The 26540-nt window shown below is 37.9% G+C and overlaps 1 protein-coding gene across 1 annotated transcript in view; it reads right to left on the bottom strand.

Annotated features, from left to right (window-relative positions):
* Positions 1-26540, bottom strand: part of ERCC6L2 (ERCC excision repair 6 like 2) — a 51846-nt gene that overhangs the window by 7182 nt on the left and 18124 nt on the right. Inside the window, exons 10-18 of the mRNA XM_027879174.1 lie at positions 25828-25947; positions 21115-21186; positions 19815-19960; positions 15259-15354; positions 13991-14090; positions 11641-11793; positions 10679-10759; positions 8042-9221; positions 7318-7472 (exon numbers count right to left, since the gene is read on the bottom strand). Coding sequence (XP_027734975.1) covers positions 7318-7472; positions 8042-9221; positions 10679-10759; positions 11641-11793; positions 13991-14090; positions 15259-15354; positions 19815-19960; positions 21115-21186; positions 25828-25947 — 2103 coding nt within the window. The remainder of the gene's footprint in view (positions 1-7317; positions 7473-8041; positions 9222-10678; positions 10760-11640; positions 11794-13990; positions 14091-15258; positions 15355-19814; positions 19961-21114; positions 21187-25827; positions 25948-26540) is intronic.

The raw sequence follows: 26540 nt of genomic DNA, 5'->3' as shown, positions 1-26540 counted from the left end.
CTGCATTCAACCCTCTTTATGTACCCAAATTACGATTCTAAATAGTTTTTCCTTTTTTTTTTTTTTCTTTCTTTTCTTTCCTCCCCGTCCTGGGAGTTTTTCTGATATTATGTGTGAATTATTATGACCTTTTCATATGCTTTTCTTGAACATATGCTGAATTATTCTTCAACTTACAATAATGGTTAAGATTTACTATGGGTCTAAATTACTCCTCCAAAACATTTTGCCAAACCAAGAGACCAGTAAAATTAATGAAACTAAAGAAAATTTAGAGTAATATGAGTAATCTTCCCGTTTGTTCCAAACAGCTTTTCTGCATCAATAAACTGGACATTCCACAAACTCTGCTCTTTTGTGTGGTAGTGGAGAATTGACTACTAAAGTCAGCTGAGAACAGACTGTGCCCTGTTTCACATTTGTTTCTGAGTCTGTTTCTTCTACAGTCAGGTAACAGACCACGAATTTTTTATTTTTATTGAAGCTGTTGAGCCTTTAGCAAAAATAATTCCTGTATGACAGACCACTGTCTTGCACCAAAAATATGATCTTAAATCGACATAGTTATTACTATTGTTGAGAACGAGGGGAGATAGTCAGCCTGTCTCAGAAGTCAAAGCCTAAGGTAATTGCTTACTCCAGCAGAGGTCCGTGGACTTACACCTATCTCCTTTCACCTTCTCAGCCATCCATCGAACAGGAGCAAAACTAAAGGCCATGTACACATATCATAATGAAAATGCCACTCACAGAAGGCCACATATGAACTGACTACATTCGAAAAACGCAACCAAAAGCCACAGTGGAATGGTTAAACTGAAAAAGTGAACTCGGTAAACCAGCATGACAGGCCAATCACGTGGGAACAATTCTTTTAAAGCTGAATAGTTCACCATCCTAGAGCAGCAAAGATAAAGGCATGTTATCTCCCAAAACCCTGCTCTTTGTAAACAACTATCTAAACTTGTTGAATCTGATGGCTGTGCAAACACACTGCAATCAGAGTTCCTACAACCGATAGAAAGTCTTTGTTTAAACAATCTACAAAATGTCAATGTAATACAAATAAGATAAAGAGTTCTTAATGACACAACTTTTGTATTTACAGTATTCTCCACAGTACTTAAATCTGCATTGCAGATAAAAAGGGCACGTTTTTTCCTAGGCTGACAGCATGCTTAGTTTTTTCATTTACACCACATTGCAATAACATAAAGAGGGGTTTACCATTAATCCAGGTTTTACTACAAAGCATCTCGTTATTTCTCTGTCAAACACTGGCAATAGTGCCAAATGTCTGTCATCCAATTTAGAGGATTAAGTCTTCCTTTATAGTGCAATTCTTGTACGAATTTATAAAAATACAGATAAAGTTTCTTAGAGCTGGTCACAGTCTATATTTTGGCCTGAATTCATGCCGCAAAGGTTGAATATGACAGCTGGCAGGAAGCTGAGGGAAGAATATATCCTCCCCCTTTTCAGTCACCACATTTCTGTTGCCATAGTGATTAATCCTCAATTGAATGGCTGTCTTTGTACATTTCTTTTCAGTAGAACTTAAAGTAAACTTAAGTTGAAAACAGGCAGTTGACTAAAAAAAGAGACTCCACATATTCAACAGGTACAGTACAAGTTCTTGTAGCTAACACTTTTCCACACACTAAAAAGTGAAAATCACCTCTAATGTGGGAAATCATCAGTTTTCCCATTATTTAGTGTGTCCTGTTCCCATTTGCTGTCTTTTTTGTGAAACATCCAAGCCTTCTCCAAAGATTTCCCCAAGCTCACTCAGCTCCCCCATCACCCCGGACTCCTACTGAAGAATTACTACACAAATTCAGCTTGGTAGGAATTAGAGAAAGCCCATCCCAGACTTCCATACTGGTGCCAGACATTTCATACAGGCTGTTTTTGCCAATTAACACAGAAATTAACTAGGAAATTCATTAAGGAATGCAGTAAAGCCAGAGTAATTTTGAGTAAAATATCACATGAATTCTCAAGACTTGTTTTTTTCTCTGGAAGGCTGAAATAACTGTAGGTTTGCTCTGAAAATTATAGTCTGGCTTTGTAAGTCCACCATGTCCAGTCTACAAGTTCATTTCACGTTTGCTTTTAGAAGCTTTTGTTTTCCATATGCTTCTTTCCGTAGTTACACAAGATAGTTCTTTTTTTTTGTTTGTTTTCAGCTATGTTCTCAGCAGATAGTGACGTGGTAATAATAATGTGGTAATATATTTTTTTTAATGAAACCACAATGAATATTTAATTAAGTCTATTTTCACAAGACTTGAATTTAAAAACAAATGCAGAACACAGATTTCTCCACATCATCAAGTCAGGCTAAACCCAGCAAAATAATGCAGGGAAAAAACCAAGCTATTTATTCCAAGAGATTAATTCCCATATACCTTCTTCCTTCACACTTCTCCATAACAGACCAGAAAACAGACCTTTCTTATGAAGGATCTTCTGAGAAACAGCACATCAAGTGCATTTTGTTGTCATATGCATAAGGAATCAATGAAGAACAGCTCTCAGTTTTTACTGGAGTGGCCACATGCCACACTAAACGATGTGCATTTTTTACCCTCAAGGGGTTTACAAGACTGAAGCCTGGTGTGTTCTTCTCCCTGCATCATGGCATTGCAATTCTAACCATAACTCATGCTTTCACACTTAAGATGTGTTATGAAAGATTACAAGTAGCATGAGATCCTGGATTGCACAGAGATACACCAGTCTGCTTCCTGAGACACTCAGGTTCTGGGAGGTGCAATAAATTTTTAGAAATATACAGGAAGTTATACTTCTATATGTAATAATACAGAGTTAGCAGTGCAAATCATGATTAACTTATTACACCTGTATCTCTGAAATTTCTTCAGAAACTGCCACCCTTCTGCATGGAACCAAAATCCCTGGCTTTGATTTGATTTCTGAGGCTCTAAACACCTCTCATTACTGACACATCAGTGCCTTCCACATAAGCAGAACTATCAGAAACATCAACTCTTTGTGGAAAGATTATCATACTATTCTGGGCATCTACAATCTACAGCAATCCAACCCTGTGGGCAATGGTCAGAACACAAACCATCTTCAGAGAAAGGATAACGTGTACAGTTCAGAAACTGTTGGCATTAAAATATTTGTACTATAATTGCAAGCATTCTACATTTAAGTGATATTATGCCATGTCAGTCAAAAGAACCCAGTTAATCTTAGTCTTTTAAGTACCTCCCTGATTACACTTGCAAAATAAACTATAAGCAAATCTCTGCTGCTGTAGATGACTATGAAAGCTTGTTCTTTAACAAGATAACAATGTGTTGCTTCATTGAGAATGCTGCTCCAACTCACCTATAGCTAGAGCATCATCTTACACTTTTATGCCATCCCATGTGATAAAAGGAATATATCCCACAATTTATTTTCCTTTTTTCAGTATCATGTGGTACAAAAACCTTTTCACATTTGTTTGCTTCTACTATTGTCACATACAAACTATCTTCAAACAGCTATCTTTCTTTAACTCAGATGCTGGAAAGGATTTATTTTGACTAATGATATTCAACCAGAATAGGGTTTATTCTCTTGCTTGCTTGTTTTATATTGCTACATTTACTACTTTTGGATTTTATCTCAACTTTCACAGCTGCTAAGTTGTGAGAGGACTCTCACGATGTCCTATTCTTGCTTCTTGATGGCGCACTTTATATTCTGGTTGCTGTTACCAAACTTTATTTTCCATAGCCATACAATACTTACAGAAACACACACCAAACAAGCACTCAGAACCATAAATGTGAGCGGTTCAGCTAAATTTGTCAGTTGGCACAATTCCTTTAAAAATTGACATGAACAAACAGTATGACTGCACTCCCTGTCACCTCTGGGGAAAGAAGAGTCAAAGGCTCTGCAGTCTTGAATCCAGGACTCTTATGGAACCTGGAGAACAAAGCAAGCCAGAAAGAAGAAACATAGCAAGATCTATTTCTTATAAAAAGAACCAAGATTTTCCTCCCTTAAGCCTTTAAAGGTACAAAATAATAGCAGGTTAAAATAACATGTTCTATTTGTTCAGAGAAAAGGTAGTTGGGGTATAGGAATAGGCACAGGTAAAACTAAGGACAGACTGGCTACTTATTACTGAATAAAAAAAATGAACTTGATTGAAGTCTACAGCTCAAAAGGTTAAGAGATATTTATTTGACTGTGAATTACACTAGTGCAACTGTGTAGATCTAACACAGACCTTCTAAACTCTAATTAAGGGGAGTAACTATCCCCAAGACGAACTCTGGGGTAAGAAAAAGCATTCAAGTCTTACATTTTTGTACAACTAATTTAAATCCAAGTTCATTAGTTACTCATGTCCTTAAAAAAGGTGTTCTACATACCTTCAAATTTCTCTCCTGAAGAGTAAGATTTGCTGCCCCACCACCCCTTCTACCTTCGCTCTCAAGGATCTTCTTCCCATGCAACCTCTCTCACTTTCAAAGAAGAGTCCTCAAAGGTTTTGCAGTCTGGTCCAGCTTTAAGCAGTTTCTACAGCTCAAGCAACTACATTAGTCTCCGTGCTTCAGCAATAAGGAAAGCACTAATAAACCTAATATATACTCCTTTTAGTTATACAGGTAGAAAACCAGGAAGAATACATTGCTCTCTACTGCTTTGCAGCAACTTGTTTTTTCTTTACTCACCTAGTTTCCATAAATTAGCCACTGAAACTGAAGAACTTAATATAGGATATAAAAGTTTATGTAAATTTAGTCAAGCAAAAATGTGATTAGATAAGTAGCCAACAGCAAGAAATCAACCTGTCAATGTTCTTACAAGGGGTTTTCTTTATTGATTGTTTTTGCTTATTATAACCGCTTATTATACCGTCATTCCAGATTCACCCATAAACACGAAACAAAAATGTTTCACTCGAGTCTTCAACCAAGATTTAGAGGAATTTGTATTTCCCAACTTGCGATTCACCCACTTCAATAGAACAATTCTAGTTTTTAAGAATTCCTGATCCCCTTTCACAGAGATATCGGTGATTACTTGAAAAATGTATTTAAAATACATTAAATCAGAAACGCATTATTACAGACAGCCTGCTGAGTGAAACTGCAAAGCAGGAAGATAACAGTTGGCATAGGTAAAATGAACTGCACAAAGGACATTTTACTTTTTGGTCCTAAGCAGACTTATCTATGAAATGAAAGGAAAATAACCTTTCCTGACCAATTATACTTAGAAATAGGGGAGTTTGATTAAGTGTGCTTAAGAAGAGACATAAATATTAACAGGGGGAAAAATATTATTCAGGAGCCTTCATGACACTACCAAATAAAGCTCCAATATAAATACACTGTAAAAAAAGGTTCTACCAAAGGATATGATCATTGATACCCAGAGCAAACAAACAGCTACACAGAAGTTGCTGAGAAACTCAATTAGACCAATGATGCTAGAAGACAACATAAGTCAGGAATTTCATCTGACAAAACTTTGCTTTCCTTTCAGTAACTATCAGTTTCCAATTAACATCCCAGCTTTCAAAACTGTAATTTTATTTACTTAAAACAGTGATGGAAATTTAAATGACTCACCTGTATTTTTAGTGATGCTACTTTAATCTGTTAAAAAAGCTTTTTATGAAACTGTACATAAAAGCAGCATTTTTTTATAACGCATCAGTTGCTCTGACAGTGAATGTCCTAACTTCAACTGATGGGAAATAAGTGAAAAATGACCAGCAAAGAATGATGGCCAGAAGCACAACAATAGCCATGTTTTTCACAAAATGCCTTCTAAAGCAAAACAAAGATGAATCTTTTAAAGTTGTCTATGAAGCTCTGGCTGCTCTTTTTTTTAAGCAGAACAGAAAAAATTCAGAGTGCCACATCTAAGAATAGGCCATCATCTAGGGATTATTTCTGGATTGGTGCCTCTAGAGTAAAAGAAATAACAGGAAGTGAAGGAAGAGGCAGACTTCTCTATAATTTTTGATACTTTTCTTCCTACTTAGTTCTCCAAGAGAAGTTGTTCTGTTGCTTCTGAGCAAAAAATGCCTACCTTACAAAAACTGACAAGTTAATCAAGAGAAGTCGATTTGTAATACTTGCAGTCACACAAAATGGGCTCTAAGTTACAGGAACAAAACAACACAATTTTTGAACAGAGGTGGATCAACAGCCTTTTAAACAAAATATGCTCTCTAAAAGTTTTCTTTCGTTTATATTTGAGTTTAATACTGCTGTCAGCCAGTGCCAATTAATAAGTACTTCTGAGTATTTTTGACCAACTTTTCTGTAAATGAGGGACATTCTAATGCAAATGTGTTAGAATTAAAAAGGCACCACTTTTGCTGGTTCTCCTGGTGTGATCTTCCCAGTATAAAAATTCTTTGGCAACTGTGCTAACGGCTTAATTAAATACAGTGAAACAACAACAACAACAACAACAACACTGGAAGAAACTCTTCCAGCCACAGTGGATGTTCAACACCCCAGAACAACACAGATGTATGTCTACAATTTCTATAATGATCGCTAACATGTCTGTGAAGACTAAGCTGCACATTCACCAATTACTTATTCTGTGCTTGTGGTTTATCTTAAGCATCAGTCTAGGAAACTGCAAATGTTTATTACAAGGGAAACAACGAAATATTCGGATAATCAGAGCAGATTAAAACCACTAACTAATGAGAACAAAAATCTGGAAGCTCCACCTGAATTTATTCCAGATTTGTGTGCATTGCCAATGTAATTAAACAAGATGCACGACCAACAAAAAGCACAAAATGTATCTGTCGCTGCCAACAGGCACTCCCAGCAAACTCTGGTTGTATGTTTCAGACATTAGACAATTTGACTCATTATAGCAACTGCATATATTCACCTCCCACAAAAAGTCTGCAAACTGATTTATGTTTGACTTTCCATGCTACAGAGTTTTCCAGAATGTACTGTGGCAACTGGATTTTTTTAAACTGCATCCAGGACAAACTGAAGAATTTTCAAGGCTCAAATGAGAAAAACATGGCACAGAATTTGATCCCAAACACCCAACCTTTAATCTTACTGTTTCTCTCACAGAAAAATCCCACAGAGGGTACCATGCTGCTTAAAAGCCACCCCAAAAAACAAAAGTAATTTATTAGACTTCCAACTGAGCCTTCTTCTCCTCCCATCCTCAATGGCTTTGATCATCCATGGTGGCCATCGACAGAAACACAAGGTTTTTTTAGAGCTTCTTAAGATGAAAAATGAGGATAAGAGAGTTAAAACAAGGTTCCCAAACACTTCTCTTTACCTTGGCACTACAGACAGCGACATTAGCAGGAAGCTGGGAGAACTGCCTCAGCTCGAACACGTCCCGCACTGCCCACCGGCTCAGGTGATTCTCAGCCTTGCTGGATCCAACCACGTTCTGATTTGAATGAATATATGCCACTTCCTGGACACCATCTGGCACCATCAGGAGAAAGGTACAATCACAAATAGGATATTTCTCTAGACAGCTTAAAACTACTTCCTTAAAACTACTAAAAAGCCCTCCCTGTGGGCTTTTTTCAGGTGGACAAGGAAGTTTCAAAGCATCTATCACGTTTAAAATTCTTTTACAGAATCAAGTCTTCTACGTGGTATTTCAAACTCTTAGATCACTTTTTTTTTCCCCATGTACGTTAAGTTTTTATTTAACAGCTCTGTAAAGACTTTTAAGGTTTTGCAGCTCAAATATTTAGTTTGTGAATTCTTAATACATCTTCAGTCTTAGCATCGTTCAAGAGACAGTCAGTCTTGAACACAGTATTACAAAGCAGTCTGTCACCCCAGAGGACAGGAAAGTAAGACTAACAGGTAAAAAGAAATAAACACAAAGGTGTTACTAACTAATTTAGCAGAGCATTTACTAGTACCCTGTAACAAACAGCATGAATAGCAAGAAAAACCTAGAGCCTGCAGACAGTGGTAAATTTAAACCTATGTTATTACTTAAGTTCAAATAAAATCAAAGAAGTGAAATTACTAGTTACCTAAATATCTGTCCATTGACTCCATTTTTTCCTCTTGGTGCTCAAATTCGGTTTTTCTTGCAGAAGTTCTGTGCACAGCATAACTGCCAGACTCCCCTCGTGCAACAGAGCTATCTCGAACAGGACGCAGCGTTTTAGACCCAAACTGAACTCTGCCTCTCTGTCTTTTACACTTCTGCTTTCGGGCTTCAGTTTTCTCAGCTGGAGCGTTATCTTCAGAGGATGAAAATTCATCTATATTCTGTGAATCACCTTCCTTTTCTTCTCTACTGGGCTTCTTTGCTTGTGGCAGAGATCTGGAGACGTTACCTCGTTCATTGTTAAGGGCACATCTTTCCTTGCTTTTTGGAAGGCTGGAAGATCCTAGCTTTCTTGATTTAGAATTATGGGGAAGTTCAATGTCATCAGACTCGTCACTTATGTCACTTGCTCCTTTCAAATCTGTGTCATCTGTGTCATCTGTGACGTCTTCAAAAGATGGCTCAACCCTGTGGAATCCAAACTGCCTACTGTCTCCCCTAAACACAGACCCATCTTTTTCTTTTGCTAACTCTGTATAATCCTCAGACGTTGACCTGTGTATTTCAACCTTTTTAGCAAGCACTGGTTGCTGGCATGCTTGAACTTGAGTAGGAAGGATGACATCATCCCCCTCTTCAGAACTACTTTCAGTTTCCATGACTATATCAGGTTGCTTAGGAACGCCTTGATCCTCATTTTCTCTGTCCCCTTCCTCCTCAGAGCCTGATGAGTCAATCCAGTCTATCCCATGCCTATCCTGTTTATCAGTTCCATCAGCTGACAGAACAGCTTTCCCATGCTCCAAAACAGGCACACTGCTTGGACATTTCTGAAGATCACTGGGCTTGCTATTTATGCTTTTTCTTACAGTCCCATCATCAGAAGGCAATTGATGGGATTTGTAATTATCACCCCCTTCTTTGGTAGTTTCAATTTCTCTCTGCAGCAGCTTGGAGAATCCACACTGCATTAAAGAAAGCTGACCCTTCGCTACCATTAAATTATTTGCATTGCAAGGCTTCCTTCTGTCACATTTTTTCACAGAAGTTTCCAGAGTATCATCATCACTGAAGTCATCCCAAAAATCTGTTTCTTCTCTGTTTAACTGTGCCTGAGTGCTGTGGGGATCTCCATCTTCTCTACAGTCTGCTTGTTCAAACTAAAAAAAAAAAAAAAAAACCAAACAAACAAACAAATAAAAAACCAACCTACAGCAGAGCTATTTAACATTAATAGTATATGGAACACTCCCAATTTCAAAGCAATGTAAAAAAAGTGGATTTTCACTATGAACTCATGCAAAAAATATACAAAGTAGTATTACAAAATGCAAATAGAAAGCAAATACAAAACAAATCATAATGAAAAATTATTAAAGTCTCTGGCAGCTGAAAATTGGTAGCAGAAAAACAATGAAAATAACCAATTTTCGTTAAAAAAATTTAATATTAGATAATTATTTAATATTACATATTAGAGACAATATATGCTGCACAATGTAAAACAACCTATGTCTTCACAACCTACACGTATATTTTTCAAGTTTATACTAATCTTATTGCTACTTTTCATCTTTCAAAGGTAGTCTGAAAGTTGACTTCATGATTCAAACCTTAATATTGTGTAATAACATTCATTAAAAAAAATAAATCTCAGTGCAGTGGTTAACCACCTTGTATATGGGGAATAATATTAAAATAGTCATGAGTACACAACAGTCCACTCCAAAATTAGTTGAAGCCTACTGTAATCAAACAAAATTATACCCAGGCAACTTTGAAACATTTTGAAGATACCAAAATCTAGAACCCAGCTACAAAAATCCATACTACTGAGACAGGAATTACGACAACCTGTAAATGGAAAGTCAGAAGGGTAAATACTGACATTTGGTACACGAAGAGATGCTTTAAAATTAATGTCTCAGTCCTGATATCATCCTGCTCATCAAAAAGTATTCAGCATAAGCTTGAAAAGCTGCTGTTTATCACCAAGTCCAATGTGAGATCACAACCAGACAGTGATGTTTTATCAGTATGAGTTGCAATCAATGTGAGGGCACATGTTAAATTAATACTGATATTTGTTCACAGAAACCTCCAACAGGCATAGGAGATAGCAGCTAATTTTTAATGCCATTCAGTGTGATCTAATCCAATATCTACCCTTACTCTTGCAGGCCATATTATAGTCCTAGCTGCTTGCTACCCTAAGTACCTGAACACAGGTTCAGTCAAAAACATTCCTATAAATCCAGTACTCCTTCTAAAATCAACCTTTTCAGGAAAAAGATTAAAAATCTTGTTCCAAAAGAAAACCATTAGGAAATTAAATACACTAAAAAAAAGACAGTATCGAACAGCCCACTGATTTGATGGGAACCACTGTCTCACTGTCTGACTAGAACAACTAAATAGCCTGTGTCTTCAGATCTCCACAAATCCTGAAGCTTTCAACAGTCTACACCAACTGAAACTCCTTTCCACAACTCCCTAGGCAAAATCTTCTAAACAACAGGGTAGAAGCATCATCAGCCTCACAGCATACTGCCCAGGGCAGTATCAGAACCCAGAGGGACTGTCCTGCTCTGGCCCACAATCCACAAAGACATCTTACCTTGTCTGAGCTGCGTGGAGCGCTCTCCTCCTTCAGCCACGTCGTGGCTGTCATGACTCCTGCTTCCACCTGCCCTTCCCTCTGAAACAATCAAACATGTGAACAGAAAATCACACAGGTTTTACTACACGCAGAAGGCAAGCCCAGGAAAAAAAAAACAATCCCGAATGGTTTTTCTTTCCTTCTACGGAGGTGTAAGCACCAGGAATACAATCAGCCAAGCCCAGACTAAACTCCTAGCACGTGCAAAATAACAAAATAAAGGGAAGGATGGAAAGAAACCTAGAATGAAGCTACAATAAAATTCAAGATGCAAGCTAGCTGGAGCAAACACGCCTTATACAAAAAGGCATAATGCTGCGTATACTTCAATCAGTTTACACTGTGGAATTGGGTCAACAGGCTTTTCAGGGTAACCAAGAAATTAATTTTAAAATATGAAGCCTCACTTATTTACTTACTTCCACCCTATAACATTCTAAAATACAGCATTATAAAATATGTTTTATTAAACAGTTTTTGACACCTCAAAATGTACTACAGAAAGGTTACTATAATCACAAAAACTATTTTTATGTTCAGAATTCCGGCTTAAAAGGTCAGCCTGAGCTATTGATGAATAAAAGATATTTGTGCACAAAGCTGACAACATGTGAAAGTATCAAAACATAAGTCAAATCATTTTTATTAAGAAATATATTAGCAAATTTACGAAAATTATAATCCAAGCTTTTTGCATTCTTTGATTCAAAAAAATTTACCAAAAAAATTTTATGGTCTACATCAGAGTGAGAAACTACCATGCCTATTTCATTTAAGTCACTGCATAGACAAGTACTGTTTAAGTTTCACCATTCTGTTTTATAGTGTTTCCATTCAAAACGATGACAAACAAAAAAACCTCATGAGGAAAGCAAAAAGGCAAAACCAACACCCAAAAGTAAAAGGACAGCACTTCACACCTCCAGGATTTCCTTGGTAAGACAGGACCCATGAATCCTAAGTTTGAAAAGGTTGTGGATCCCAAAAAGCTCTCCCTGATGCTCCTTCGATCCTTGCACTGCCTCGAAATACCTCTTGGCGTTTTCGCTTCCAACCACTGCACACTGAAGTTGCTAAAACAGAGCAACACAAGAGACTTGAGAAGTGTTTGCTGCAACAACACGTCAGAATTTCCTGGCATCCACATTATATACACAGCTTTAGCTGGAGCGGGGGGAAATTCCTAAGAGAGGATGTTTTAATTTCCCTGGCAGATGCTGGTATGATGGATTGTGGTATAACATACACCTGCTTGGTTTTACTGAATTTTAAAAAATTTAAATATTTGAAGTCTTCTGCTGTATAGATGCCTAATATCAGACACCAACTAAACACACTAGAGGCACTCCCCTACATCTTGGCTGCTTAGCTTTCCTCAGTACTAAATTATTACTATTTTTTTACTCTCCTCTGCACTGAATGCTTACTTGGTAAGGGAATGCAATCCAAGCGTAGCCAAAAAAAAAAAAAAAATCTCAGATTTACTACTGCTCTGTTTATTGCTTCTCTTTAAACTTGAAAAACACAAGTCAATTTAAAAGGAAAAAAAAAAAAAGGCACAGGAGCCTTTCAAGAAGTCTTATACTTGGTTTCTGGAAATCCAAACAGACAATATCCAGGTCTTCTTTTCCTACAGGATCACCAACTCCCAAGACCTCTGCGAAGCAGGCTCCCCTCCTTCAGGTTTTTTGCGAACGGAGGTGGCTGTAACCCGCCACTGATCATTTTGTTAACCTTTCTGAGGCTTCTCCTACTGGTACTGGCTGCTGAAACGACTCCCCAAAAGTACTTTGCACACAGAAACTGTGAAAAGAGGATCCTCTCCACGTTTTCCCATGAATGTGGATAAGAGGAATAAATAAGTAAGGTGTCTTTTTTTGCAGTGAACACTCTTTCAAACCCTGATAAAGTGATAGTCACAGAGCAGTACAATTCATACTCCTGATACATTAAAGCCATAAATTATTAGCTTTTATATTTTTAGGCCACTGTTCCTCAAAAACAGATTTTGGACTTGACATGCATTAAATTTAACTTGTTTTGTAAGCATGTGATTTCAACTACTAATGTGTCTTCTTAATTCTGAGCTTCTGATGCAGAACCTCTGCAAATTGCCCAGTTACCTGTTAGCACCTCAGCCCATCACCTATTTCTTTTGACTTCTCCTTAACAAGTTTTATCTTTTTAATTTACATAATTTTGTCAAAATTAGGGGAACTCTAATGGCCTGTTGGCTTCTACAAAACACTGAATTTAAGTGAGATAAAAGGCACCATTACATTTTGAAAGCAGGGTTTCAAAGCAAGTCGTTACATTACTGGGAGCAGTTAAAGGTTGGATCTGTGGGGGTTTTGACTCTCTGCTCTGTGAAATCAGAGGATCTTAGAACCTTATCCTTACTTGTCATTTACTTAAATCCAAGGAGAAAAATGACAATCTGTTTACTACTGCATTTCCCACTCATTCAGCCTCCAACTTCCTCCCTGTAAATAATTAACTACAACTGCATGTCACTTAGGACTCCCTACCAACTTTTAATTATTTATGGCCAAAAATTCAAACTATTAGGTTAATTCCTCCAATCTAGTAAAGTTTTTTTCAATATGCAATATCACTCTCCCACTGAGGTGACCTACCTTTATGTTTCCTATGCAATGTATTCTTCAGGACAACTTCACCCCACTGGTTTTCTACCTTTGTCCCAGTTTACATGCCTCTAACATGAGAACCTTAAATTCAATCATCTTATTTCTTAACTTGCAGCTTTTGCGGAGAAAAACACGTTCTGGGCAGAACCAGAGCAAAGCCTGTCAATGCAGGACAGTGCAAATGATCCAGACTAAGCGTTCTGGCACGCAATATCACTTCTTATCTTCATAACAGCAGCAACTACAAGCCGTTTCCACCTCCTTTTATATGCAAGTTTTCACAGCCAGGAGAGTCACGATGCCTCTTGCTTTACTTTCTCCAGACTTTCACAAGGTAAAGCAGCCCAAATCAGACCACACAGCTATCACAGATGGTGTTACAGGTCTTCAAATAACAACGTATATTGCATAATTAAACTGTCGGTAGTTACAGAAAAACTTGAATGCAAATATAATTCTGTTCTGTTCTTCTGACATTGCTAAATGAGGATCTTTGCCTTGAAAGTCAATAGCGTATGTCATTAACCCAAAGTAAACCACAATTTTGCTATAGGCTAGATTAGCTTTCAGCCACCAAGATAGTTAAAAAGAACTCCAAATTTAAACAGTTTGTGAACTTTACCTGTTTATAAACTTGTCGCAAATACATCATCTCTTCCACAGTTCCCAAGGATATCAATCTAAACACTTTAACAGGTCTGTACTGGCCAATTCTATAAGCTCTGCAAGGACAGTGGCACATCAGAAAACATTTTAAGAGAGCTCTTGCGGCAGTAAATGAACAAAAAAATAAGTAAAAGCATTCTAATAAAACAGGACTGCTAAATCACACATGTGTTGGTTGGGTTGTTTTTCTTTTCCGCATTTTCCTCATTAATTCATTTCCTTTTCCTTTACCCTCAGTGCTCCATGCTTCTCCACAGGCCTATCCAGTTTAAAAAGCTTTCTCCTCATTTTGTATCCCAAGAACTGTCTCCCACCTCTTCTGAGAACACGTCTTCCACTTTGTGTATCTCAGGTTAGTTTTGTTTTTCTTTTCTCCTCTCGGTCTACACCTGCTCTCGCTCAAGGTATTCTCCCATTTGTATTATAAATAGGAATTAGCTCATGGATTACTTGGAGCAGTCTGTTCTTTCCTAACTTTCTAAAGCACTTTGCAAGTTACAGCATCATAAAAACAGCTAATAAACTGGCAGTGCTCTATCCAAACGGTAAATTCTGAGATGTCTAATAAACTATATTCCACAAAATTCACAGGAGGCTGAACCAATTCATAGAATTGTGATCTTACAAAGATTCTTTAAAGACAGTCCCCAATGTATGCTTCTGACACACATATTTCTCTCAAACAGGTGAACATAAAGACGTATTAGAAGTCAGAAAGACCCTTAAAATGGAATTATATAATTGCAGGAGATAGCAACTTTATTTCTGCTCATAAAAATATAGAGATCTACTGAATTTTTGAAAGTTGTCAATGTTCTTTACTTCAGCCAGCCATAAGTCTGTCCTGAATTCCTAGGAAAACATCCCATAGTCAAAAAGCCTTGAAAGAAATATCTGTATTACTGGAATTACTCCAGCAGCATAACATAAGAGCTAGAATTGAACGCTGGAAATACACAAATCTCCAAAAGGGTGAAGCAGAAAGGTTGTCTTTAGGGGTTCTGGAATTCAAAACATCACTTTAACTCAGGTAACCACAATGTATTCTGTCGTGAAAAACACAAAAAATATGACAGCTACACATACACAGATTCCGTGAAGATCACAAAAAGTTATATTAAAAAATTTCTTCCTTGAGGAAAATTTTAGCTGGACTGTCAGATTATGGAATGAAAGCAAAATAAGAGTACAACATGGATCAAGTTCTGTATTTTGAGAGTGTACCTGTCAATTGCTTGAAGATCATTTGCTGGATTCCACGTAGGATCAAACAGTATAACCACATTGGCACCAACAAAATTGAGACCCAGTCCACCAGCCCTAAAAATATAAAAATTATAAAAATAGAACTATATGACAATAAAAACAACACTGAAAAAAAAAATGTTCTACATCAGGTCCACATTGGCATACCCTTCTCAATGTAAAATAAAAGAACACAACAAAGATACTGAAAACTGCGCAGTACAGCTTTGTGTTCCTGTCATATTAACAACCACCAAGTACTCAAACAGCCATTGCTATAAAATGCAGTCATGATTGCTACAAACTGTATGAATAGCTGAGTCATAACCAATCTATCAGCTCACTCAGTAAAAGCCCTGGTTGCTACTTCGTTCCCACAAAGCCCTGCACAGGCCAACTCCTCCAGCGACTCTACTGAAATTCATAACCACTTTTATGGCAGTTAACTTCGTGGAAGCAGGAAAATTTAGGGTGAAATGTTACTTGCTCTAATGCCAGCAAAGAGTTTTCAACAATAATGCCACACAGCTTCCACTAAAATGGTCACAATCTCGGTGAGTCACACCTGTAAGAATTAGCAGCTGTCACAAATGTATTTGTACAGCAAGTCACTCGTTGCCCACACAGCTGCATATGAGCAATATTCATACCAGTCATTAGAAGGAAAAAAAAAATCCCTGTCAGAAAACTGTCTGCACTGAGGGCTGGGAGTCACAGTTACATCATCTTAAAACATTTACCAGCTGGACTGCTCTTTCAGGTAAAGCCTGCAAGCCAGTAAAGAACTTGAACCTGAGGCAGCTAATTGCTGAATCCAACTTATCTGCTCAGTTGCTTGGAGTTTGGCATGATGTGATAGGAACAAAAGTGAGGAGAATACCAGTCCCATCCAGCTGCAAAACACGCAAATACTGAATATTCTTTTCAACTGGCTCAACCAACCATCGCATAACAGAGACAAGTTCCTACACAGGCACATGCTAAATACTATTGTTAGTTACTGTTAAAACAAACATTCACATTAACAAAGGATTCACTAATTTCAAGAGTGTTAGGTTCCTGAAAGAGCTACTGCGAAACTGAAGAAGTCAATCCTATTTAATTCACTAAGCACCTGGTTTAACAGACGACTTTAGATTCTGCTTATTTAAAGCAGACAGGAAAGGTAAAGTCTCCGGTAAAAGGTTGAATGGAGACAGGACCAAAAACTAAGGGAGCCCCACCACTTTTTGGTTTTCATGGAATCCATCTCAGTGTAAATGCAGTTGTGGCCTTATCCTTCCAGGTGTGATGTGGTGTTGGGTTCCAGCTAAATCTGGAGAGGCAGAGGATATGGGAACCTGCCAATATTAACAGATGTTTCCGGAGGATGCACGTTCTCAAAGTTTGAAATGCTGAACAAAAATATTTGCATTTTTTCAGATACACTGTGGTATTTTGGAAATGCAATGTACTTCTTTCCAGTGAAAACAGAATTCAGCCTCTTGTCTTCCCAAACTAACCCTGCAGTTGGATTAGAACACAAGTCAACATGTAAAACAGACTATCTATAAAAACTAAACAGGATACTTAGCTTTATAATAATTTCACCTTTCAATATTTTTAGGTATGACACAAAAACTCAGGTACTCCAAAACAGAAAAAGAATGGTTTCTATGTCCTTCCTGGACAGAATAAATGCAGTAATTTGTGCACTGTAAAACATATCTTCCATTTCAACTATAATCTTAATTAGCTGTTAGCCATTACTGCAATTTCATCCATGCAAACAACTTTAATATGGCTCAAATAAAGAGTTTCGTTACAGTTTTCAAAAGATCATCTTATTTAAAACTGCACAACTTATTACCTCAACAGTCAGAAGTTACAGAACAATACTGCATTAGGAAAGTTTCTATGAAAGCTTTGACGATGTAATTCTGTTCACCAAGGTAAGTTTTTCATAGTTCCTACATTCTCTTTTTCAGTGAGATCTTGTGGTTTAAAGTTCTTTGACTGTAATCACACATGCATTAAAAGTTATTTGCAACATAGGTGAGAAGAATTCAAGTTAAATGAAGCCCTGTAGAAGTAAAAAGTAATGATCAGGAGTCCAGCAATGGACAGTAATTGAGAATCCTGCAGGTAGAAGGGAAGTGCATATGTAACCTTTCATGAAAAAACTACCTACAAGTTTCCCTAAGCACTTCTCTTAACATAACAAAGATAACTAAGAAGCAGAAATGAACTTCCATTAACAATTGTTCTGAAGGAATCTGGAGAAATACTGGCACAGAAATTCCAGAAATGGTGATTTAAAGTCTTGCTGCTCTTATTTCTTCCACAACACTACGATGGAACGGAACTGTGTTGACTTTGGTACCGCACACAGTTTCCCTTCTCCAGGCTAAGCAGCACCATTGGAGTTGCAAGCTCTGACATTCTCCCGTAAGTTAGAGCAACTCCAGCAACTATTTTAATGTTTCCAAGCATGCCCAAAAATCCCCTTCTCCAAATAATCACACATTTTCCCCAGCAGCGCTAGCACAGGACCAAAGTATCCACAAACAGATATTACTTCAAGAGACTTAGAACTTCCAACAGATGTATACCTGTTTTTCCCTAGTGCTCAAGTCTGAAATCCATGATCTCTATCTAATGGTTTGACGGAATTTAGAAGCTCTGAAGAAATTAATTATATTTTCTCCGAACACCTACAAAATATATTTATCCATGAAACTATCTAGCCATAGCTATCAATAAAAGCATTAGGCAAAGCCATCTGCCTATGCTTGGTACCAATATTAACTGCAAGACTTGAGGTCAAGTCTGATTTAAAAGATTGGTGCTTTCTGTTTTAAAAGTTGCATGTTAATTGTGCCAGTGAACATAACGGTGGACTCAAAACTACTATGCAGGGAATTCATCCTCGGCAGAATGCACTTCTACGTGCAAAAGACTGTGAGAGTATTTTCAGTGACAATCAGCATTTGCCTTTCTGAGGAATTTACCAGTATATTATTATTATTGTATATATACCGAAATCTGAGTAAGCAAAAAAATTAATCTCTTGCAGAACTAGGATAAATCACTTTCTTATTTCCAAAGGATTACAAATGTAAAGCTGTTTCCATTCCTGTGTATCAAACACACAAAAAGATCACTTCCTGTTATCTGTGATAAACTAGTCAAGGAATTGCCCCTCCTGTTTTGCTTAGTACACACAGGTCACGCTGACTGCAATTTCATCACAGGTTTGTTCCTTTCATTTGCTTTGTTAGATGAGTAACATCAAAACCAGCAGAATCAAGGCCCTCGTCTCCAGCCCCATCAGCAGGCAGGGAAGGCTCACCAGTCTCTGTATTCACAAGCTCTCATAACAGAGAGGAGACAGTTGCTTTCTGTTTAACTGGCCTTAATTTTAACTTCCATGCAAGTCCATGGAACAGGACTGAAAAGGCCATGATTACAGAGCTAAGCGAGACTGCTGGAAGCCAGAATCAGTATTTCCTGATGCTATGGATGGAGTAACTCCCTCTGTCTTCAGAGACAAGGACTCGGGGCTCATGGAGGTCTTAGGGAAGCTGATGGCCAGATTCCAGGGCTGACAGAGATACAAACCAGCGTGCATAACCAACACCACAAACCTCTTCACAACCTTATCCAGATGAACCACAGTTATATGAAGACTGCTCTGACGTGCACTTGCAATAGTCTTAATGTCTGACTCCTAATTTAACTGAGGTGGTGTGGATCCTCCAACCCAACCCCAACATGCAAACTCTCAGTAAAGAACTGACTTGACTGTATAGTCAGGAATGATTCATCAAGTTTCACTCCATTTTCACTTCTGAGCAGGACCATGAAAGCTTCTCTTTGTTGCCTTTCTGTCCTTGCCCAGCAAAAAGCTTAACCCAAGATGAAGGGTGGAACTCAAAAGAATAAAATAAACAAACAGTCATTGTTTGTTAAGTTGTTTCAAAAGAATTCACCACCCACTGTACATTGACAAGCAAATCTTGGCAGGTAGATGCATTTTTAGAAGACAATCAAGGATTTGCTGCAGTATTTTAAACTGACATGCTAATTAGTATAGTTAATAAATTACAGTAATAGTGAGAGATAATTTTTTAGTTCAGTGCAGCATTCCATATTCACTTGCTAGCTCTACCAGTATAATACAAGAAATTGAGTCTGCCTACAATAAAATGAAAAGTCTTTTGTGGATAGTGACATCATAATAATAATAATGATGTTGTAGTAATAGTATTTAAAATGGTTTCCTCCATTCTGTAACAACTGGAAATTTAAAACTAGGATTCAGATCTTTCAGATCTTAGAAGTCCTCATAAAGCAGAGGAGAGGGAGGAAGTCTCCATAAATTTTAAGAAGCTTCAGACCACAGCAGTAAGTCTGTACTCACTAACAGACAAGAGAACAACTCACTTGCTCAGAAAAGTAATCCCTCACAAGGTCATAAAGAAAAATGCAGAGTAACCCATTTACTAAACACTAGAAACACAGATTAAAACAAACTACAACTTAAATTTTCTTACATTGTAGATACAAGACATATGTTAATTTCTTGAATGCTGTTGAACTCTCTTACAATTCTCATCCTATCTTCTGATTTCGTGTTTCCATCAAGTCTTCGGTAATCCAGCCCAGATGCCATGCAGTACTGTTCCAGCACGTCTAGCAACTGAGTGGAAAAATGAAGGGGGGGAAAGAAATTATTTACTTAAATACTATCTTTTTAATTAAACATGATCACAGAGGCCATGTTTATCAAATATATTTTCCACAGACCAAGCACTGGAAATGAGACTAAATCTTCACCATTTTGGCATCAACATCCATGACTCTCTTTAGTCATGATTCTACAGCACTCAAGGTGATTAATACTGGTCTGCTGCAGCCTCCTCACTCCATCCCCCAGCCCTGGCTGCCTGTTTCACTGCTGCCACTCAGTCAGTTCACCCAATAAGCAGGCAGGGAACAGCCTCCTCCCATCTTAGCGAGTTGCAATTACTTGAAATGCAGTAAACGATCACTGGAGCCAGCACAGAGCACACAATCAGGGTTCAGGGGCATGGGGTGAAAGAGACTGCAGTAACCAGAAGTCAGTCTGGAGGTGAACATGGTAACACACATACGAGTTCCTTACTACTGCATCTAAACATTAAACTCACGTTCTGTCTTACAGCCAAAAAAATTAAATATTTAAGACTTTGAACTATCATTCAAAGTACTATTTCTTAAAAATACTTTTTAGTGCTATCATTACAAATATTTAAATAAAAAAAACGATACTACAGAGTGCAGGATTTCAGGAAACATATTACTCCCTAAGAAGAAAATCAAGCAGCAAGTCCCTGAAAAGAGAAACGTACATATACCTCTTGCTCCAATTAAACGCTGTTTTAAGTTCAAACCCACTGGTACAGCAAGTCTCAGGACTGAAGTGTCATTGCTGCTGATGGTCAAAAATCAGCAGAGCAGGGGCAATTTAACAACTTTTGGTGCTAACACAAACGTTTCATGGTATTGCAGTCCCACTGCGCTGTGACACTGCTCCGACTCGAGACACACAACCAGAACTCAGCCAAAGCAACACAACAATCTTACAAAGCTCTAAGGAGGACAGAAGGGTGTTATATCTGCTTTGCCATCACCACTTTTATCATGAGATATAATGTAAGGTTTCAGTACACTTCTGGAGCACTGCACACTGTCCCCATAACTCCTTCCCACAGGGCAGGCAGTAAGGAAATGTGGCTGGCAGGCGTCACGTCAGCGCTCCACACTTCAGAACTCACTGCTGCAGTTAACTGATGCACAGCACATGGAGCTCACCTTGGTGGAAAAGGAGAAAAGAAGAACTTTATCCTTATTTTTTCGGAAGTGATGCAAAAGCTGCTGCAGGACCTGTGAATGACCCAGAGCGTACAAATGAAGAGATTTTTATCTACAAGTTATATCATGAACACTTACTCATGTTTTCAACCTCTAAACAGGGTACACTGTAATTATTTGCAGAGCCAAACGGAGGCATAACAAAAATCATTGCTAACATAATAAATGTGCCGAAGGTAATGGAAATGCTGGATCTTTCAGTGATCTACAGTGATCTTTTCAATTTTCAGAGATCTTTCCTGTTGTGAAAAGGTCATCAGATCACTAAGAGGAAAATTCAGAACCTATCTGTCCGTGCAACACAAAGTTAGCTATGTCACACGCCAGCTCAGACTGTGCGTTTTTGTATTTAAAAAAATGCACACGTTTACCCTGAAAAGTCGAAGGTCTGTTTAAATTTTCTGTCCTACATCTGAGTTTAGAACTTCTTAGAACTTGTCTTCTTAAAATAATCAGTGAGATGCATGCCCCTCCCCACTCCCACTCTCATCTGTTGCTCTGTTTACAGTAGGATCCGGCTTCCCAGACTCTGCACAGACCTTGAAATGCCAATAATCCGCCCACACACGATGTTCTTCTGGTGGGGAAGCAAAAAAATCCAGAGCCTTGTGTATAATAGTGATACTGTTATTTTCAAAAGAAGCATGTCCACATCTGGCAATGGCAGCTCCAGAGTACTGTGCAGGAGTTGTACACAATAGGGAAAAGAGGAATTTTCTCTACCATGGCTGTAGCTTTCTCCCACTAGGCAATAAATATTTAGAAAACTGTATTTATTCACTGATAAATACATAAACTGTTAATCAACACTGACTTTACTCAAAGCCAAACAAATCTTTGACAACCAAATAGTGATGAATGTTTATATTAACTTTACCATTCTGGATAATATCTAGAACAAAACCCAGAAATTATACATCACTTAGTATATGTCAGCCAGCATGTTACAAGTGAAAACAAGGCAAAAAAGATTTTTTTTTTTTTTGGTCTGGTTTCATTGTACATGAACACACAAATTAAGTCTTCTTTTACTTGAGAAAAAAAAATTCACAATGGGCAACTTAACAAGAGCTATACTACTTAAATTTGCATTTTATATAGTCACATTAAGAAAAGAAAACAGACAGAACAAAAACAAAGACATTCTTTTAAAGGAGAAGGAATTGGCTACTCTGTTGTTGTTGTTATTAAGGTACAGGTCAAATCATGAATTTCCTATACAGGAACGCAAAAACAAATCCACATAGTTTGCTTAAACAGAATGGATCAATTTCATCCCCCTTGGGAATTCAGGTATTCTTGAATAAAGAGCAACTCTTAACAGGGAAAAGTAATGAATGTTTTTGCACCAAAGAGAAATAAATTCTACACTTGAGCACCAGAGCACTATCCTGTATGGTGTTAGTCTGAACCAGAAATATTTGGTCATACTCAAGCAAAAGTAAGAATTCCATGTAAGAGTTCACATGGACTTAAACGTCTCCCCATTGCTACACACTATGAGTGGTCTGTGTCTGATGAAATTTTACCTCTTGCTTTTAGGAGTATCCTTTTTGTACACAGATGTTCAAGTCAGCCTACAGTATTTTTAAGACTTCAAAGCCATGCCTGCCTGGGTGAGAATTATGTTTAACGGAGGAAATTATCATTATTTGCAAAGTACTCCAACAGACTTTCATTTTCTACTGAAATAATGATAATATGCCAAGCAAAAATTATTAAATCAACCCAGCAGTTATTCCTAAGAGATTTGCATTATTTAAGAACAGTAGTCCGTAACCCCTAAAATGATGTGTGTGGAAACATTATACGTGCAGTTTAAAACAGAAAAAGCTATTTTAAGTGCCCAGACAATTAACAGCCCTTTACACTTAAACTGCTTACAGAGTCTTTCCGACCAGAATTGTAACAAAACTGCAGAGATAATAAAGTAGTAATGAGAAATACTGCAGGCTTGCAAAGCTATGCTCACTCATCTTCTTCTCCAAGCAGTGCCCAACACTTCTGTGTGAACAATCTGCAAACGTGTTTCCAAAGCAGTGAACCACTTGCCCTCCCACTCTGCAGGTTCCCACTGCCCTACACCGTGACACAAAACCGGTGGTTTTCAAACAAAGCAGGACGCTCCCTTCATTCAGTTCTCATATATTCTATTTCAACATCTAGGCAAGAAATTCACCTTGAAATACCAAGTGTAAGCAAAGTCCCAACACTGTAACTTGTGCAGTATGACTGAAAATGAGGGGTTAATTTCACAAATAAAAGCAGAAGCTCACTCAGATCACTTTACTGATCTCCCACTGTACCAGAGAGAGATGACTGCAGCCACAGCACAAGGCAGGACACAAACACCACACACAGGCCACTCTCTCACCTTTGCATACAAGCTATTCTAGTTTTACTGGTGGAAATATTTCGTAGTCCATAAAAGAAAAAGCTGTGTTTCCTACGTGTTCTATCTCTGCTTGCTTAGAGAATAACAGACACTTTAGGCAGACAGATTAACCTGTCCAACTCTGCAAAACAGTTACAGCAGCTTAGCTATTGAACTTCATTAAAAATCCCAACCTTTCCCTGAATGAATTTAAAAAAGAAATGCCAAAAACTTTGCAACTATTCTTATTTACAAAAGAATAATCACCAGTACCAAAATGTCTGTGTAGTTTGTACTAAATTTTAATTTTAAAGACTAAGTAATACCTATCCAGTCCACACTTCCAGATTAAAGTTACAAAAGAATTTCAAGTAGTTTCCAGAATTTATTTATGAAACAGAAAATATACTACAATGTGACAATGTTACTAAAACCATTTTACTATAATTTGTCTCAGTTATTTCCAAATAAACATGTTAAAAATTGGCAAAGTAGTTTTCAAGCTCTAGTAGCCTATTGACTCTCCTGTGATTACTTTCTCATGGTAAGAGGACTTTCTAAATTAAATACTTCCTGAATGGCTTTGCTTCCACAGCATAAAACCCAGAATCATCACAAACAGCTTCCTCTTTAAAATTTGGAATAGAAAACAAAAAAAACCAAGTCACCACCTCAAACATTCATGATCTAGTTTTTGGCATCATCATCACCTCGAAGTCAACATTAATGGATTAAAACCCAGCTGATTTTTCAGTGTGGCTACATAGCCCACTACATAAAACTCCTTCCAGGCACAGAGATCACAGAGTCTTAGTATGGTGTGGGTTGGAAAGGACCTTAAAGATCATCTAGTTTCAAACCATGCCACCATGGATGGGCAGGGATGCCACCTACTAGACTCAGGGTCCCATCCAGCCTGGCCTTGCACACTTCCAGGAATGGGGCATCCACAATTTCTTTGGGAAACCTGTTCCAGTGTGTCACCACTCTGAGAATAAAGATGTTACTCCATTCACCACCAGTTTCTGGGCCAGCCCTCCAGCCAGGTTTTAACCCAGCAAAGAATGTGCCTGTCCAAGCCATAGGCTGTCAGCTTTTCCAGAAGAGAACTGCTTCATAAGCACTACTGAAGATCATGGACTTGTTTTTAGGCTTATGTATTAAATATTCACATTATTAAAAATTTAACAGTTAAGTTCATTTTCATGAGATAATTAAGAGTATACAACATAGTTAATATGCAGGTATCTCACACATATGTAATAATAGTAAGGAAAGATGTTGCTCACACAGTAATAAATCAGTGAAGTGGTAATAACATTGCTGTTACAACAGTGTGGTCTCACTGCCACCAGTCCCAAACAGAACCTGTGAACAACCAGGCTTATAGAGAGCAAAAATCCTGCACAGCTTCTAATCTCTTGGTTACTCTCAGCACAGGAACACTCCTAAAATTATTATGATTTTCTTTTTAGTTAGGTACCTCAGACTTCTTTTTCAGCTGCTTTAGACACCACTAAGCATCTTTTGTTCCCCTCTGAAACCAGAGAGAGAGGGTTTCCGAGGTCAGGAGTTTTAGAGATTCATACTCGACACATTTATTTTGGTCATCTTTAGCACCGACTTCTATATTTTCATTTAATGTCCATAATGTCCAAGGGTTCCAAAAGTCAGTAAGCACTCACTACATCTTCACCAGATTCATACTACTTATGATTGTGTAGATCCCGCTCACATTCATCCCTAAGACATCATTTTCAGGCTGGGGAGTCTCAGCCTACTTGGCTGCTTCTGACCCACAGTTACTAATCTCCTTCGTGGCCCTCCTCTGAACCTTCCTCTGAACCTTCTCAAGGTCCAACACACACTTTTTGAGAGGAAGGACTGGCAGTACACACAATATTGAAGGTAGGCACAAATTACTAAGCCCATAATGATTTTGTTTTCCTCTCTTTCCTGAGTATTCACCAACTGCCACTGGAATCCATGGTTTCATGAAACAACAATTCTGTCCACTGTAAGAGTAATTTCCATGCCCACCACTGCACATGAAGATAACATCCCCAAATATCTCAGCGTCACAGAACACTCTTAATCCAGTCTTTGTCCAGATGTATCCTGAACCATGACAGGAGATACCTGTTGTGGTATGACCCACCATAAATACAATGATTAAAAACCCCACACCTATCAGGTGTACATTTCCTTACATCCGTACACTATAGCACAGATCTGTCATTATTAACAATATTTAGTTTTCTTCTAAGGAATGGGTTTACCTTCATTTTTCCACTGTATTTTGGATCCGAAATGGTTTCAAAGGCTGCATCTTTGCTTAACTGCACAAAATCTGGAAAACTGGAAAATACCTGGCTGCAAACCCGCTTGATATGTGCTTCCTGGAAGAAAAGCACAAAGATTGAATAGATGTTAAAAATTAGAGTTTTATTGGGATACCAGTAAGCCATACAAGAAGTTAAACAGGTTGAAATGTGATCTCCACAGTATCTCAAGCAGAGTTCTGTGTGTTTTTAATCTGTTCACTACAAAACTCCTGGATAAAACAACCCCTGTGGGCTTTGCTCTGCTTCATCTAAAAACAAAAGAGATTGTTAATCTGAAACCATGGATTGTAGCTACTAGAGTAAAAGGTGCTCAAAGTTCCTTCTCCTGGCAAAAAATGCAAAAGGACTGGCCAGAACTGTAAGTCTCAAAAACTTTTGTTGCCTTCAGGTTTGCATTACCCAACAGTTCTGTACCAGCGTTCCTCTTGACCCACTGGCACAGCAAGCCAATATGGGAATTACATATTATTCCACTGATACAACAACAAACTGCATGGGAAGAGCAATTAAACTCTTCGAGAGCCACATGAAGCTCCACTGCTAGAATTTAGGTCTGAACTTGGACATGACCTCACACTGTAAGTCCACTTTTCCAGAGAGAAAGAAAACACCCCATATCTCACCTAAAACATGAAATGGACTTTAAT

Source organism: Empidonax traillii, unplaced genomic scaffold, assembly GCF_003031625.1.
Source record: "Empidonax traillii isolate 1590-97213 ecotype Southwest subspecies unplaced genomic scaffold, ASM303162v1 scaffold51:size1492887, whole genome shotgun sequence".
Lineage (NCBI taxonomy): Eukaryota > Metazoa > Chordata > Aves > Passeriformes > Tyrannidae > Empidonax > Empidonax traillii.
The sequence above is the reverse complement of the archived record's forward strand: the minus strand, read 5'-3'. Positions and strand labels throughout refer to the sequence as shown.